The sequence below is a fragment of the Micromys minutus genome (genome assembly GCF_963924665.1).
Source record: "Micromys minutus genome assembly, chromosome: 21".
In the NCBI taxonomy this organism is placed as follows: domain Eukaryota; kingdom Metazoa; phylum Chordata; class Mammalia; order Rodentia; family Muridae; genus Micromys; species Micromys minutus.
In genome coordinates this window covers 9,291,440-9,307,817 of record NC_137956.1, presented here as the reverse complement: position 1 = coordinate 9,307,817, position 16,378 = coordinate 9,291,440, and the positions used below count along the sequence as shown (strand labels likewise).

The 16,378-nt window shown below is 36.4% G+C and overlaps 1 protein-coding gene across 2 annotated transcripts in view; it reads right to left on the bottom strand.

Moving 5' to 3' along the window:
- BMP5 (bone morphogenetic protein 5) overlaps positions 1-16,378 on the bottom strand; it is a gene marked incomplete at both ends in the record, with an annotated part of 123,438 nt that overhangs the window by 65,503 nt on the left and 41,557 nt on the right. For both annotated transcript variants that reach the window (XM_080934271.1, XM_080934272.1), the window contains one exon: positions 2,357-2,549. In XM_080934271.1, coding sequence (XP_080790397.1) covers positions 2,357-2,549 — 193 coding nt within the window. The remainder of the gene's footprint in view (positions 1-2,356; positions 2,550-16,378) is intronic.

Below are 16,378 nucleotides of genomic sequence, written 5' to 3'. Positions count from 1 at the left end.
GAACGCATTGTGGTAGAGTTCTGTGGCTGAATAAAGCCATGAGGTAATGCGTGGATAAACACTGGGTCAAAGTCCTACTTAGGAGGCCATAAACCCCCAACTGACTAAGGATCTCTAACAAAGCTCCTATCACCTTTTAGAGGTCTGGAGCACCTGGAGATCTTCAACAGTTCCCTGCTGAAGATCACACCTTTAACATATGGGTCTTTAAGGAGCATTTAACCTCAAAACTGTAGCAGGACCTGGATAAGGTGTCTTTTTATTTTAGTCAATATAAAAATTATATTTGGATTCAATCAAAATATAATGAATGAGAATTACCAGATGTATCAAAGATTCTTTTGAAAGGGACTTAAGATGCTAAATAACCAAGAACAACTTAATGTCCATTAAAATACACAAGACTCCCTTTATAAATAATAGTGATGTCAAAATATTAATTCAGATCAAACAGCTTAGTAGAACCAGGGATAAAAAGAAATGTTAACAACATCTTTCCTTCCACTGTAGGAAAATATATTTATAAGCAAAATAAAATTATAGTTGTAGAAATATTAAGTAATGCTCAAAATACTATTTTCAATTATTACTTAGCTTTGAAAGGTATTTAAATTAATACCATTATTTAAGGCAAATTGATGTTTTATAGGACTCATTATATATGCAGGTCCTGTGCCTCCATTTTGTAAGTAGAACCCCTAGCTAGACATTATGGGCCCCACTTGAAATTTCAACGCTTGATAGGCAGACACATAAGACCTGTAAGTTCTAAACTAGCCTGGACTATATACAAGACATTGTAGCTACAAGAACAACAACATAAAACAATAATCAAAAGCCCCACTATACATCTCACCTATGGCCAACAATTACTGTCAAGAAAGTGACACAGGTCTTTCTGACTTCTTATTAGTTCTTTTAAAATGGCAATGCATATAGAGCAAAATTTACTAAAGTGGTCTTCCTTAATTGGTGTTCCGTGAGTATTAATAAGTGCTACAATCTAAAACTCAGTTAACAAATAATTTTAAAGAAGGCTAGCTAAACACTGTTTTTTTTTTTTTTTTTTTTTTTTTTTTTTTTTTTTACCCTTGAGACATTTTTAACCATGTGACTTTCTGTTTTGCATCATGAGCCTTCTACAAGTTGTTGAACAAAGGTATTTGACCTGTTTTTGTTGTTGTTTTGTTTGGGTTTTGGGAGGTTTTTTTGTTTTGTTTTATCTTCATTGAATATGGTGAGAGACTAATGTTTTTTGGGAAATGTTTTTGTTGTTGTTGTTGTCTTGTTTTGTTTGTGTTTTTTTGGTTTGTTTTGTTTTATTTTGTTTTATCTTCATTGAATATGGTGAGAGACTAATAAAATGTTCTTTGGGAAATATTACAATTGGAGCATCAAGAAAATCCTAAATGCTGGGAGTTATCAAAGTAAAGAGACTAAACACAGAACCTTAAGAGTTTAGAAGTTCACCAGAAGAAAGCTGTGATGTCATCAATGGAAGCTACAGGCAAATGAAGGCCATCTGGCTATAACAAGTCAACTGCTCAGCAAAGGTAACTAATAGCCACCAAGACGACTCAGTAAACGATTTCTGTGTTAGATTAAAGGTCAGAGAACTTGATTAAGGTCCTTCTACATATGGTTCATACTTGGTGATTCATTTGCATAAATCCATTATCACTTTCAGACATTGAATATTTCCATCTATCACCTGTTCTCACGCAGTTCTCAAATCCTTTTAGAAAGAATTCAAAATACACATAACTAGTTCCATAATATCCCACCCTTACCTAACAACCCAGTTCTTTTCTCATTTATAGAACTTTATGCTATTTAAATAACTTTATATAAGATTTTGTAATAGTATAATAAAATACAAATTTTCTTGACTGAAAGGCAAATTGACAAAATGAAACTTAAAAAAAAGAAAAAAAGAAAGAACATAGAGAAAGAAATGGTGTCATTTCATACACAGAGTGGTCAATAGTAGAAAATTACATTAAATGTAGGGGGAATTCCTAATATTATTCGTTTCTTTTCATCTTTAGACTTATTTTCAAATTTTATTCATGTATATATGTGTGTGTTTGCACGCCCATGCATATCAGGTGTCAGAAGATTCCCCAGAGTTAGACTTAAGAGGTGGTTGTGGGTTGCCTGGCAAGGGCACTGGGAGCCAAATTATGGTCCTGTACAAGACAGAGAGCTCTCAGCTGCCGAACCATTTCACCTGCTCCTCACTCTTACTTTTCAGTGTTCTTTACCTGGCTCAGAATCTCCCAATGTTATAAAAGTTGTCAATGGCTTTTTTAACTAAAATTCAGTCTTATTAGGATAGTCAATATAAAGTTGGTACCTATTTGTGTATTCCTTGATGATCTGATATATGCTAATCTTAATTGTTTCATTTTCAAATCGGTGGTTGCTCTTGTCCTTATAAACCCGGAACTCAGCTGCTGTAACTGCTTCTCCATGTGGAATTTGGGTCAGATCAAATCGAAATTCTTTGTAATGCCTTCTCTGATGAGAAAAGTCCTTGTCTCTTTCAACTGAAAAAAAAAATTAAGGAATGAAGAAAATGTTAGCTCCTTATAAAATATGGAAATTAATGGTAAATTCTCTACCCTTTAAAATGAAAACAAGCAGATAGTATAAAACTGTGAAAACAGTAAAACCACAGACTCATACATGTTTCTAGTTAAAGGAAATTCCACAAACCAATAGCCTTTTGGTTCAAATGCAGTATAACCGTCAGGTTTTAAACAAATTCCTGGATCCTAAATGGAAAGACTATCCAAACTTTTTTTAATGAAAGATGTAAAGTGATTTCCAATATGCATCAAGTACCAGAACATAGGTTTCATACATGAATAAAAACTATGCTGCAAAAGCCTCCAGAGCAGAGTGAAGTCAGAGGAAAGAGGGGGCCACAGAGCAAAGAGGGGCAGAAAACCAAGGGTCTGTAACACTGGACATCATGTTGCATTTTTGAAACAAATAAATAAGTAAAGTTTTTTCTGATTTAAAACAAATTTACTTTCAGCTGATCCATAGAAACAGAATTTACACTCGTCATGTGATGCTTCAATGAGGGATACACAGTCTCATGTTTCAATCGTGTTAAATGCATGTCCTCTAATGGGATCATTACAGCAAAACACTTAAGATTTCTTCTTCCAGCTTTATGAAGCATACGGTAGACAGCATTCATGCTTCCGTGGGACAATGTGCCAGAACAGCCCCCACCTGGCTGCAATGTATGCCACAGAAAAATCACTTCTGAAGTGACGGCCCCAGGTGAGAGCTATTCGCTTATCTAATTATTTATTTAATAGTTTATGAGAATGAAATCGCTTTTCTCTATTCTAAGGCTCTTCCGTAGATGATCGTTCTGGTGACCATAACATCTTCAGACCTCAGTCCTCAGAGTGAAGCGGGAAACCAGTTCTCCCCTTCTAACTACTTTTCTACCAAATGAAATAAAAAATACAGCTCTCCTGAGAATAGTAAAAAAAAAAAATAGGATTTAGAATAATACATTTCAAATACGTTGTAACATGGTATGACTTACTGTCTGAGAGTTTCTTCCTAAGTGGTGACCAGAGTTTCTAATGAGCTAGCTACATAAAGGATTCACTTAGGGACATTCACTGTTACTTAATGGCTTAGTTTCTCTGCTTTTTGAATTTTCAAAATGTTAATTACTTAGGATGATCAGAGATAGTATTATGAAAATGCTAAAATACACAATATCCAAGGCATTTTATAATTACGCACAACAGTAACTTAGACGTTTTACAATGACTTGCTTCAGTCCTAAAATTCCAGTCTTTATACCCTTCCATCCTGCCCTCTGATAGTTCCTCATCCCGTTCCTCCCCCCCACCTTTTCCAAGAGGATGTCCCCACACCATCCAAGCACACACAGACACACCCCTCCAGACCTCCCCACTCCCTATGGCCTCAAGTCTCTCAAGCGTTAGGTGCGTCTTCTTTCACTGAGCCCAAACAAGGCAGTCCTCTGCTGTATATGTGTCAGGGGCCTCGGACCAGCTGGTGTATGATGCCTGGTTGGTGGCTCAGTGTCTGAGAGATCTCCGGGATCTAGGTTAGTTGAGAATACTGGTCTTCCTATGGAGTTACACTCCTCAACTTCTTCCAGCCTTTCGCTAGTTCAACCACAGGGGTCCCAGACTTCAGGCCACGGGTTGGGTGTAAATATCTGCATCTGTCTCAGTCAGCTGCTTGTTGGGCCTCTCCTAGGGCAGCCATGCTAGGCTCCTGACTGTAAGCACGCCATAGCATCAGTAATAATGTCAGGCCTAGAAGCCTCCCCTTGAGATGGAGTCTAATTTAGGCCCATCACTGGACCTCTTTTCCCTCAGTTTCTCCCATCTTTGTTCCTGCAGTTCCTTTAGACAGAAAAATTCTGGGTCAGAGTTTTTGACTGTGGGATGGCAACCCCATCCCTCCACTTGATGCCCTGACTTTCTACTGGAGGTGGGCTCTACATGTTCCCTCTTTCCGCTATTGGGTATTTCATCTGAGGTCCCTCCCTTTGAGTCCTGAGAGTCTCTCACCTCCCAGGTCTCTGGTACATTCTAGGGGTCCCCTCACCTCCCACCTCTCGAGGTTGTATGTTTCCATTCATTCTGCTGGCCCCTGGGGCTTCACTCTTGTTCTCTCTCCAATAACTAATCATGTTCCCTTTTTGCTCCTCCCCCTCTTTTCTCCCACCCAGGTCCCTCCCTCCCAGGTGGGATTGAAGTATCCTCACTTGGACCCTTTGGCTTGTTAACCTTCTTGAGTTCTGTGGTTTCTATCCTGGATATTCTGTATTTTTTTTTTTTTTTTTTTTTTTTTTTGGCTATACCACTTATCAGTGAGTACGTACCATGAATATCTTTTTGGGTCTGAGATACCTCACTTAGGATGATATTTTCTAGTTCCATCCATTTGCCTAAAAATGCATGATGTCCTAGTTCTTAATAGCTGAATAATATTCTATTGTATAAGTGAACCGCATTTTCCTTATCCATTCTTTCATTGTGGGCTGATTCCAGCTTCTGTATATCACAAATAAGGCTGCTATGAATATAGTGGATCATGTGCCCCTGTGGCATGGTGGGGAATCTTTTGGGAATATGCCCAGGAGTGGTAATGCTGGGACTTCAGATAGATCTATTTTCAATTTTCTGAGTAATCTCCAGATTGATTTCCAGAGTGGGTGTGCCAGTTTGTAATCCCACCAGCAATGGAGGAGTGTCCATCTTTCTCCACATCTTCACCAACATGTATTCTCACCTGACTTTTTGAGCTTAGCCATTCAGATTGGTGAAAGATGGATTCTCAGGGTCATCTTGATTTGCATTTTCCTGATCACTAAGGACTTTGAACATTTCTATGTGTGCTTCTCAGCCATTCAAGATTCTTCTGTTGAGAATCCTCTGTTTGGTTCTATACCCCATTTTTTGATTGGGTTGTTTGGATTTTTGGAGATTAGCTTCTTGAGTTCTTTATATATTTTGGGTATTAGCCCTCTACCAAATGTAGGGTTAGTGACTTTTCTTTTTTTTCTGATCTGTAGGCTGCCGATTTGTCCTATCGACGGTGTCCTATGTCTTATAGAGGCTTTTCAACTTCATGAAGTGCCATTTATCAATTCTTAATCTTTGAGCCTGAGACATTTGAGTTCTGTTTAAGAAATCCCCCTTCCATGAGTTCAAGGCTCTTTCCCTCTTTCTCCTCTATTTGATTCAGTGTATCTAGTTTTATGTTGAGATCCTTGATCTACTTGGACTTTAACTTTGTGCAGAGTGACAAATATGGATCTCTTTTCATTTTTCTACATACAGACAGCCAGTTAGACCAGCACCATTTATTGAAGATGCTTTCTGTTTTCCATTGTACAGTTTTGGTTTCTTTGTCAAAGATCAAGTGTCCAAAAGTGCGGGGTTTTATTTCTGGGTCTTTCGTTCTATCCCATTGATCAATCTGTCTGTCTCTGTACCAATAACATGCAGATTTTATCACTATTGTTATGAAGTATAGCTTAAGGACGGAGATGGTGATTCCACCAGAAGTTCTTTTGTTGTTAAGAACTGTTAAAATATTCTTATTCCTAACAGTTCAGAATAAGTGGAATCACTTTCTCTAAATGAGGCAAATGAGGCTATTTTAGAATGTTTGGGTTTATACTTCCTGGCAGCAATCATATAGACAGAGTGTTTCCCATTGCCTTCTGTCCACCCACCCCTACCTGAGCACATGGTAAGTGTAATGGCAGAAAATGCCAGCTAACTGGGTGGCTAAGCACTGAAAGTGCATTTCTGAATGTTAAATTTGCCACAATTTTTTGCTTTGAAAGAACTAAATTAAGCTAGATGTGTTATTTTCTTGTATGTAATATAAATCTATGTAATTTAAATCAATGGATGGTGATACGTACTGTACCTTGACAATAGACATAGCATTTATCTGGCAAAAACTGATACATTATGCTGTGTGAAACTTCAACTCACAGCTGCTTTTCAGGAGTGACATGAAACTCAAGCTCTGTCTATGTTTGGGAAACACTGGGACCGACCTGCAGCTCCTCTGTTTACACTATTGTTTATCTTGTTTTATTAGGATGGAAATAAAATCTTGAATTAACAACTCTAAAGAATTTTATAAAGTGAAGATTTTAGCCTCATTTGGTAACTAAACTGGAAGTCAACTGATATAAAATGACTTAAAGTCTCTACCTGTCCCGGTTCATCTAAATGTTTATTACTTTTCTAAGCAACCTCCTCCCAGACCCTATGTAAGCAGTTCTATATATGCTGACAAGTACCCACAGAACATCCAAAAATATTTTTATTCCATTATGGAAGGAGGCGATATCCAGTATTCTAAGTTATAACAACCTTTAATCAAATGTTCTTATTGAAATTTAGGAGAAAACTCATACCATAATCCTTGATATGAGAGCTAATGTGTGACCCTCATAGAATCCAATCTAAGGTATGCATTTCCAAACTGCAGATAATTTGTACTCACGTTAAATAAGTCACCTACTGTTCTGGAGTCTAGTCTGTTTAGCCCTCAAGAAGACAAACTTTCAAAGTTTAATAAAATGTGTATTAAGTATTCCACACAGAATCAAGTTGCATGGTAAATGTTCCTAGGTTCTCTGATCAGAAGAGCAATAGAAATTCCAGGGGACATTGAAGTTAGTGATGGAAGACCTATTTATATGGACTTCAATACGAAATGGTACCCATGAAACCCCAACATGGTGATTTATGTTCCTGCAAAGAGTAATTCTAGAAAGGTGGAAAATATTAATATCTCTAGATTAAAGATAAGAAACTGGATAATGACAATTGGGTAGTATCAAGCATCTCTCTTCCAAAGATCACTCTACATCTTTCAGAAGTCCAAGTAAAGACATCCAACACTCCACTTGTGTTGGGAATTTTTGTTGAATATTATATTTTAAGTTGTAAGTGCTTTCAGTTTTAAAATGATGTATAACTCTCCAACTGTGTTGTTCTGTACCTCAAATTTATTCATGAGATCCCTTTGAAGAATCAAAATTCCCAAAGTAGTTTTTTTAACAGAAGTATACATACAGTTAATACTGTCAAATGTAAGCCTTTAAGGGCAAAGTCTTACCTCTTCCTGTTGTGACAATTTAGTAAATATTGATCATTTTAATGAGTCACAGCACATTCTATGTTAAATGGCTTAGAAAACTTGAAAAAGAAAAAGTAAGGAAGAGCAAAAATCAGAAACTCTTGTACTGTTGTTTGTATTCACATTTTACAACATGTTTTCTTTCATTTGCTCCTTGCTATACTTGTTGAATCAACTAAATGCAAGGTGCTTCCTCAACCCTTCATCCTATCATTGTTAATAAAAATCTGTTTCACTGGAACAAAAAGATCACATCACTATAAAATCCATAATCCGATTTTGCTGAGGAAAAGGAGTTCTTTCATCTATATAATCCCTTTCAGAGCTCAGGAAACATTAAAGAAGGAGTGGAAAGAATGTAGGATCACAACAAAGATAGATAGATGGGGAGGGGAAGGGAGAAAGAAAGGAGAGGGTTAGGACAGCAACGTCTGCCATGGGCCTCTGGTGTTAGCAGAAGCAGAGGCAACTGACTAAGAACACACTTCCAAGGAAACATCAAGCAGAAGCTTGGAGGAAGTTTAGAATCTCAAGGGCCCAGTACATATAATATTGGAACTTTTAGAGGCCATTTGCATAGATATCTTAGCATATTCTCTATGTTACTTATTGGCCCCTTGGCTGGGGTTCTTCTTTGCTAGTAAGAATCTGCCATTGGCCAGTTTTGAACACTATACCTTGCTGTACCTCATTCTCTGCCCCACCCTTCTGTCTCAATTCTAACTTCCGGAGCTTTACTGCAGTGACAGTAACCACATTAAGGAACATAGACATTTTCCTAGCAGCTCCAGGACACCAATGGACTGTATTAATTCAATCACTGTGTGCTTTGTCTTCTTCAAGTTAATACAGAATAAGGGTAAGAATGCTGTGAGAATGTTTCACTTTTGAACATACAGAAGCTACGGTTACACACCTTAAGATCCACACAAAACTGGGCGCTTTGACACCCTATCATGGACTCTGGAGGGTTCATGGCACACTCCCTGATTTATTCAGCAAATGATGGATGATGACAACAGAAACATTTTCTTTACTGTACCTGAAGTCCTGTAAACAAACTCTTGCCTATAAGCTCCTTGCTCCTATAAACAACCTCAATACCCTGATGGAACTCATTCAGCCATTAGGTGGTGGGAGAAAAAAAAAGACATGAAAGGCGGCTGAAGAGATGGCTAAGTGGCTTAGTGTTTGGGAGGTTGTGAAGTCTGGCTACTACAACCTTATTAGGTAGCTCACAATTGTCTGTAACTTCAGCTACAGGGCATTGACCAACCTCTTCTGGCTCTGAATACACTACTTCCATGTACAAACTCTCACACAGACACAGACATATACATATAAACATACACATACATATATATATACATATATAAACATATATTATATGCATAGATGTAGTATATGTATTTTATTCATATAAGTGTAAAAATAAAATAAGGCTTTTATTAAGAGATATAAGAGTAAATAGGCATAAATGTCAGGAGGCTGATGAATATCAGTCAGAGTTTGAGGAGTACTCAGGAGAAAAATTAGGTAAATATGACTGATTATAATGTCATATACATTTACTAGAATGCCATACTGCTATCCATTGTTGTGTATAATTAATATATGATAATAAAAGCATAAATATCTCTTAATTATTGACAGTACACATAAAACAAAACCACCAACATCAATGGGTTTAGCTCTTTGAAGCCAAACTCAGATTTGTCACTGTGAATTTGAGAATACACAATACAACACTATGCTCTAGTGAAGAGAATTTTATTCCCCAAACTTATACACAGTATTACTTTCCTATGAAGCAAAATTGAAACTATTAGGAAAAATACAACTACATCTGAATCCCATTGCATCGGTGTATTGAACTCTAACTCTCCTATCAGCTAGCTCCACTGTGATCATTTTATTTGAAAAGAGCACTGCAACCTTTATAAATTGTTGTACCTGATGACATATGTCAAAACTCAGCAGAGAGCATTTGTCGAACAATCCTAGGTTGGCTCTACTTTGTGACACGTTCTTCACCTATTTCCTTACCATTTGTGTCACAGGAATGTTTCAAACTATAAAAAGGCCCTCGTCTGGTGTGTGATGGTTTACCCTGTGTGTTTCTACGAACAAGACAATTATAGGTGGTTGCATGAGAATTTATCAATAAATCCATCAGCATAGAATTGTTCATTCAAGCTCATGATTGCCCAGGGATCTTTTAAAAATCCCAGTGGTTTGTTTTAACGGAGCACACAAACACACAAAAATATCTATCAAAAATGTGATAAAAACGTAACCTGTCAAGTCAGAATTGTACACAGAAGTCAGAATCTGAATCATTCAGCTTCTAGCTTCTGTGTATGCTCCAAACTATTTTTATCCGCATGAGACTCCAAACCACAATTCTGCGTAAAGCAACAGAAAGCCTAACTACATTAGTACACCAACACAAATAATTTCATGTTATTTCTGGCTTTAAAACCAAACATTTTATATGTGATGATGCAGAAGTGTAGAGGAGGTAAAATACGGATCAATAGATGCATACTCCATGATAAGATGAGCTCATAGTACAAGACTGCATCACTTATTTTACATTAATTTATTTTATTTTATGTGTACCAATGTTTTATGTGCATGTATTCATATTATCATGGGCATGCCTGGTAGCATCAGAGGACAAAAGAAGGGAATGGATCTCCTGTCACTAAAGTTATGAGTGATTGTGAGCCATCATGTGTGGAGGAACTAAACCCAATCTTGTAAGAGCAACGAGTTCTCTTAATTCCTGAGCCATCTCTACAAATCTCACTAGAGCCACCATCCCTTTGAGATTGTGCTCTCTGTGTAGACATGGCTGGCCTCAGCTTGGAGGGCTCTGTTTGGCTTCTGCTTCACAAGTGTAGGATTAAACTTCAGAGTATACTGTTGCTTTGTAAATTGTCAGAATTCTGAAATAAATTCAAATCTGCTTCTTTTCCTCAAAATACACATGCCAAAGACATTTATTGTCAAGATAAATGTATTCTCAGAACAAAAACCTTGCCTAATGATTTCAATTGATTTCAATGACAGAAACTAGAAAAAAAAGTGCCCTGGTCTAAATATTTTTATGTCTGTAATAACTGATGACTGAAGTTGATTGACAAGAGATAGCAGTTTATTAATAAATTATCTACAGTTTTAGAAAAAGACATCCTTGGGCATTCTGTCTTAATCTCATACTCCTGAGCTACACTTGAGAAGACAGAAACCAGACAACATACTCCAAAAATATGGCCACATGTTGGAAGTATGGAAGAGAAAATGTGCAGCTCCTATGTGAATGCTAACCTTTGTGACTTTTCAAGAATCCAGTCCTTGGTCCACCAAGAAGCACAAACTGGGCCCTATAAAGACCCTATAAAGATAAATGGACAGTGGTTCCAAAGGTGAGGCAAACTCCAGATTCCAGAGCCCTTGGTGCCTCTTAGCATCACTGTGGTGTGACTGCAAGTATTAGTTGTGTTCTTAAATGTTGCAAAGGACACTATCAGTTGGTATTCATATTTCCTAATGCTTGTATTCCTAAATGCTCATGACTACGTGTACCTTTGGGCTTTTCAACCCACACCCAAGTTTCCAAGTTACAACTCAGAGGCTTATTTACTTATGAATAACTGCCTAAACCATAAGCTTTGGCTCATTTCCTGACTATCTTGTAACTTATATAACCCATCCAACTTCCACTGAGTCCAGGGCAAATCTCCCACCACTGACTATATCCCAGAATTCCAATTTCTGTACAGGAACTCCCACCTTCTGCTTTCTGCCTTTTTCTAATATGTTGTCAGTTTTTTATTGACAGGTGATGCTTTCATACAGTGTACAAGACATTGTCCCTACAAATTTAGATAAATGAATTTTGGAAAGTAACATTCAATTACTGATCCAATTTTTGTGTAATATTTTATCTTAAAACTGTTAATAATTTAGAAACACTAGTGAGTAATCTTAAAGAAGAAAAGCGTTGACAATGGCTGTGCTCCACGATAATTTAGAACACTGTGATGATAAACTATAAACATCTATTATTGTCTCAATAAATGATTACAAACAATGAAAGCAATAAATAAATTGGTGATCAGTTTAGTAAAATAAATATCTCAAATTTGGCTTCTCTCTTATTTGAACCAACAAGGTAGCATATTTATTTTCTTCCCATAATTTAAGTAAAACATGAACTTTCTCAATACTAAATTGACTGTAATTAACTGTTAGCTAATTGCAAAGCAAAGAATCATTTCTAGATCTTATAATTCCTTATTTGATATTCTTTACACCAAAACTCCTAAAGTGTTGTGTTATTGTTTGCTTGGTTTTTGAGTTTCTGACATGACTGGCCCGAAACTTGTGATCTTTCTGCCCGAGGGATTCTACATGTAAGCCACCCCATCCTCTCCAGGCAGTGTCATCTAATTATGACAACTCATTCTGACTCAGCAGAAAATTTTCCAAGGCCAACATTTCTACATGCTCCCATCTTCATTTTTATCATGTTCCCTATTCTATGCATTTAGCCTTTTCCTCCTCTTTGTATCAATTCCCAGGATACAGCAAAATCCCGGAAACATTTTTATGTGAAGAAAGTTGGGTTTACTGACTTTCGACAATATATGTAACGGGTAAATGATGCCAGAACAGGAATATTAGAAAAGACTCATGGTGGTATGGCAGGTGATTTGGGACAAGATTCCAGGAGATTTTTTTGTTTTGTTACACTGGCTGGGCAATGTAATCTAGGCTCACCTCAAGCTCATGATGATCCTGGTTTAACCTCCTGAGGGCTGACACTGCACGTGTAAGCTACTTTGCTCAACTCAATTACTACTTCCCTTCTAGAAAAACAGCAGTATTACCATTTGACATAATTAGGGAAACACAATAAGACTACAGCTGATAAGGAAACAATGCCTAGTACTATAATGTACAATGGAATATGATGCATAGTCTTTTTGAGATATGATCAGAGCTCTTATACTTAATAAGACTCAGACATAATTATGAAGTGGTCTTTTTCTTGTCCTACTTCATTGTCACAGAGGACTTTTGTCCATTGCTGTTGTTCCGTGGGTCTATATTCACTCTCCTGAACGATGCCAGCACCTCCCAACAACTCCCACCTGAGCTGACAGATCCAGGCTAAGTCCTGAATATATATACCATTTCTTCTTTCTCACTCTCCTCACTCATCTTGCTTATCCTAAAATAGCCACTGAGTGCAATGTATGTATCCAATGATCAGATAATCGCTCCTGACATGTTCTACAACAAACCTTAATAGTTAAGGAGACAGACAAAATCAGAAAAGAGCCCAGGATGACAAAGAAGCATAATCTTTTTCAAAATATTGCTATAAAAATAACATGACATTTCTTTCATACAAAGTAGGAGGAAATGGGATATAGAGATAGAAGAGGGAGGGAGGAAGAAAAGAAGAAGGGAGAGAAGATGTGGGAGCGAAGGGTGGAGGAAGAGAGGTTTGGAGAGAGAGTTCTCACAAAGAAATGTATCTTTCCTCTTGCATTATGATTATTCTGCCTCATACCTATCGCATGAGCAAAACACTTAGGAGATTTATCTGTTTTCTACATCTCTGCTATCTTGACATGCTTCATAATTTACACCAACCATAAGTGGTCAGAAAAGTTAACTATCCAAATAGTGGTTTCTTTGCGTAGAATAACATTTCATTAACTAAGAAAAACAACAATGTGACTGTGCACTTAGAATTCTATGCTTGTAGACACATGGTAATAATACTTACTAGGTGCCCTACAGTACAAGGAGAACTACAGAGTGTTACATGTTTTCATTGGTTTTTTGCTACCCAGAAGTATCAGCCCACTAAGACTCACTAACTCCCCAATGAATACTCATTTCATTATTTTTAAATGTAGTCTACTGTATGGAAAATATTTCTTCTCATATTGTGAACATTTTATAAAGATAATTACTAATCAGAGATTAAAGACAAGTATTCATATTTATAGTTTACATAGCTATATCAATACTAATATTAAAATTAATATAGAATAACAGAAAAAGTAGACTTGATTAGCCAATTTTATAAAAATAAAAATAAGTCCATAATAATAAATGACTATATTTTCTCTAAGTAAGGGACTGTAGTATCAATATGTAAAAAAGTATTTGAGAACATCACAAAGGCACAGCTTTCTAATAGGCACCGTTTAGCAAAGGTTTAGAGTTTAGTTCTCATAGTCTCTCTGATGGAAAAACCTGACTCATTTTATAAATTGCCTGTCTCTTGAGATCACCAATATGATTCTATCAAATTTCAGAGAATGACCTTGAGAATTCTTAAAATACAACATTCCACTCATTTTTAACCAACAGAAAATGATAGTAAGGCCATGCAGAACCAAAAAAAAAAAAAATGTTGTAGATAATGGTAATATAGCAGTTTTGTGATTGTCCAACAAACACAGATAAAGGTTTTAGTGAGTTTTCTTCTAAAATCACTCTATGGCTTATCTAATGTAAAGACAGGATGGGGGCATCATGTGGGTGAGTGATAGGGAATCACCTGACTTGGTACTCATGCATGGTTACAAGACTAAGGGTCATGCATCACTAGACCTAATAGCTACTGTGATACTGTGAAATATTAGACATAAAATTCCATCCTCCCCGACAGTTCTTTCTCAAGAGGGGCTGCTCATCTCACACATGGTATGCAAGTGAAGCCACGCGCTGCAACTCTGTCAGTGGTTAGGGTTTGTACGCTTTATTTCCAGACTTCCCATGCCACATTTTTACTACATACAGTACTTATTTAGGAAAACAATAGGAGTGTTCTACTCATACCCTATGAAAGAATCCTTGAAAAAATAGATAGTTCACAATTTTGTTAAATGTGTTCAGAATCTCTTCATAGGGGATAAAGGAAATAAGTGTAAGACAGAGTTTCTATAACTAAAGGGGATAGATAGATGATAGATAGATAGATAGATAGATAGATAGATAGATAGATAGATTATAGATATATAGATAGGTAGATAGATAGATAGATAGATGATTGATAGATAGATAGATAGATGATAGATTGATTGATAGATGATAGATAGATAGATGATAGATATATAGATATATATAGATAGATGATAGGTAGATTGGTAGATAGATAGATAGATGATATATAGATTGATTGATTGATTGATTGATGATAGATAGATAGATAGATAGATGATAGATGATAAATAAATGATAGATAGGGAGGTAGATAGATAGCTAGATGATACATTGATTGATAATGATGACAGATAGATAGATAGATAGATAAATAGATAGATAGATAGATAGATAGATAGATAGATAGATAGATGATAGATAGATAGATAGATAGATAGATAGATAGATAGATGATAGATATATAGATATATATAGATAGATGATAGATATATAGATTAGTAGATAGATAGATGATAGATTGATTGATTGATTGAAAGATGATAGATAGATAGATGATAGATAAATGATAGATAGATAGATAGATAGATAGATAGATAGATAGATAGATAGATAGATAGATAGATAGATGGATGGATGGATGGATGGATGGATGGATGGATGGATGGATGGATGGATAGATAGATAGGGAGGGAGGGAGGTAGATAGATAGATTAGCAGCCATTCTCAAATTCGCTGCTTCAACTGTTAAATCTGTCTGATAACACTCATTGAGTTTACTTATGCTCAACTTACAATTTAGACTGATATTTTTTTAAAGTGTACTCTGTGTTTTCAGTAAAGTCAGGCATAGAGAAATGTGACTATTCTCACTGACACCTAATGTTCACAGTGCAACATCCCTGTGCCGGGAAAGATATTCTAAAGAGATTTACATTGCCTTATTTTTGGATAGTGTATAAGTAAAATGAAGAATCCCAAAAAATTAAAATGTCCCAGAGTTCTCAGTATACCACGCTGACGGAGAGAAGGGATGAATGCCAGGAATGAGCCAGAGGAGGAACTAGATAGCCTTAGAGAAAAAGATTTCACAGTTATGACATTTACGTATTTGTCTTGTGTCTTTTCTTCTCCATAAAATTGTTAAACTTCTCTAACAGTGGTTCCCAACCCATGAGTCACAATCCCTTTAGGAGTCACATATTAGACAGCCAGCAGATCAGATATTGGCACTACAATTCCTAACTAGCAAAATTAGTTACAAAGTAGCAACAAAACAATGTTATGGTTGGGAGTGACCCAACATGAGGAACTGTATTAAAAGGGTTGCAGCATTAGGAAGGTTGAGAACCACTGATCTACAGAAAAGATGAGAGAAACTAGCTTTTCCTCTTCTGGGCTTTGCCAAACAGAAAATAAATCCAGTTTTCTTATTATGTTATCTTCATATTTTTTTTCAGGAAACTAAAGCGTTATCAGCCTGTGTGTCATATTGAACCCAAGTGGCAATAGAGACCCAGTGACTTGGTTTTATGCTTTCTAAAACAAGGAATAAAACTGTAGGAGTGAGGTTTGGGGAGATGGCTCAGTAGTCAAGATGACTCACAGCAATCTGTAATAGCTCTGCTTCTTTAGGTTCTGACACCATCCTAAGGCTTCTGTGGGCACCAGTCACATATATGGTTTATATGCATGCACAAAAAATACTTACACATATAAAATTAAA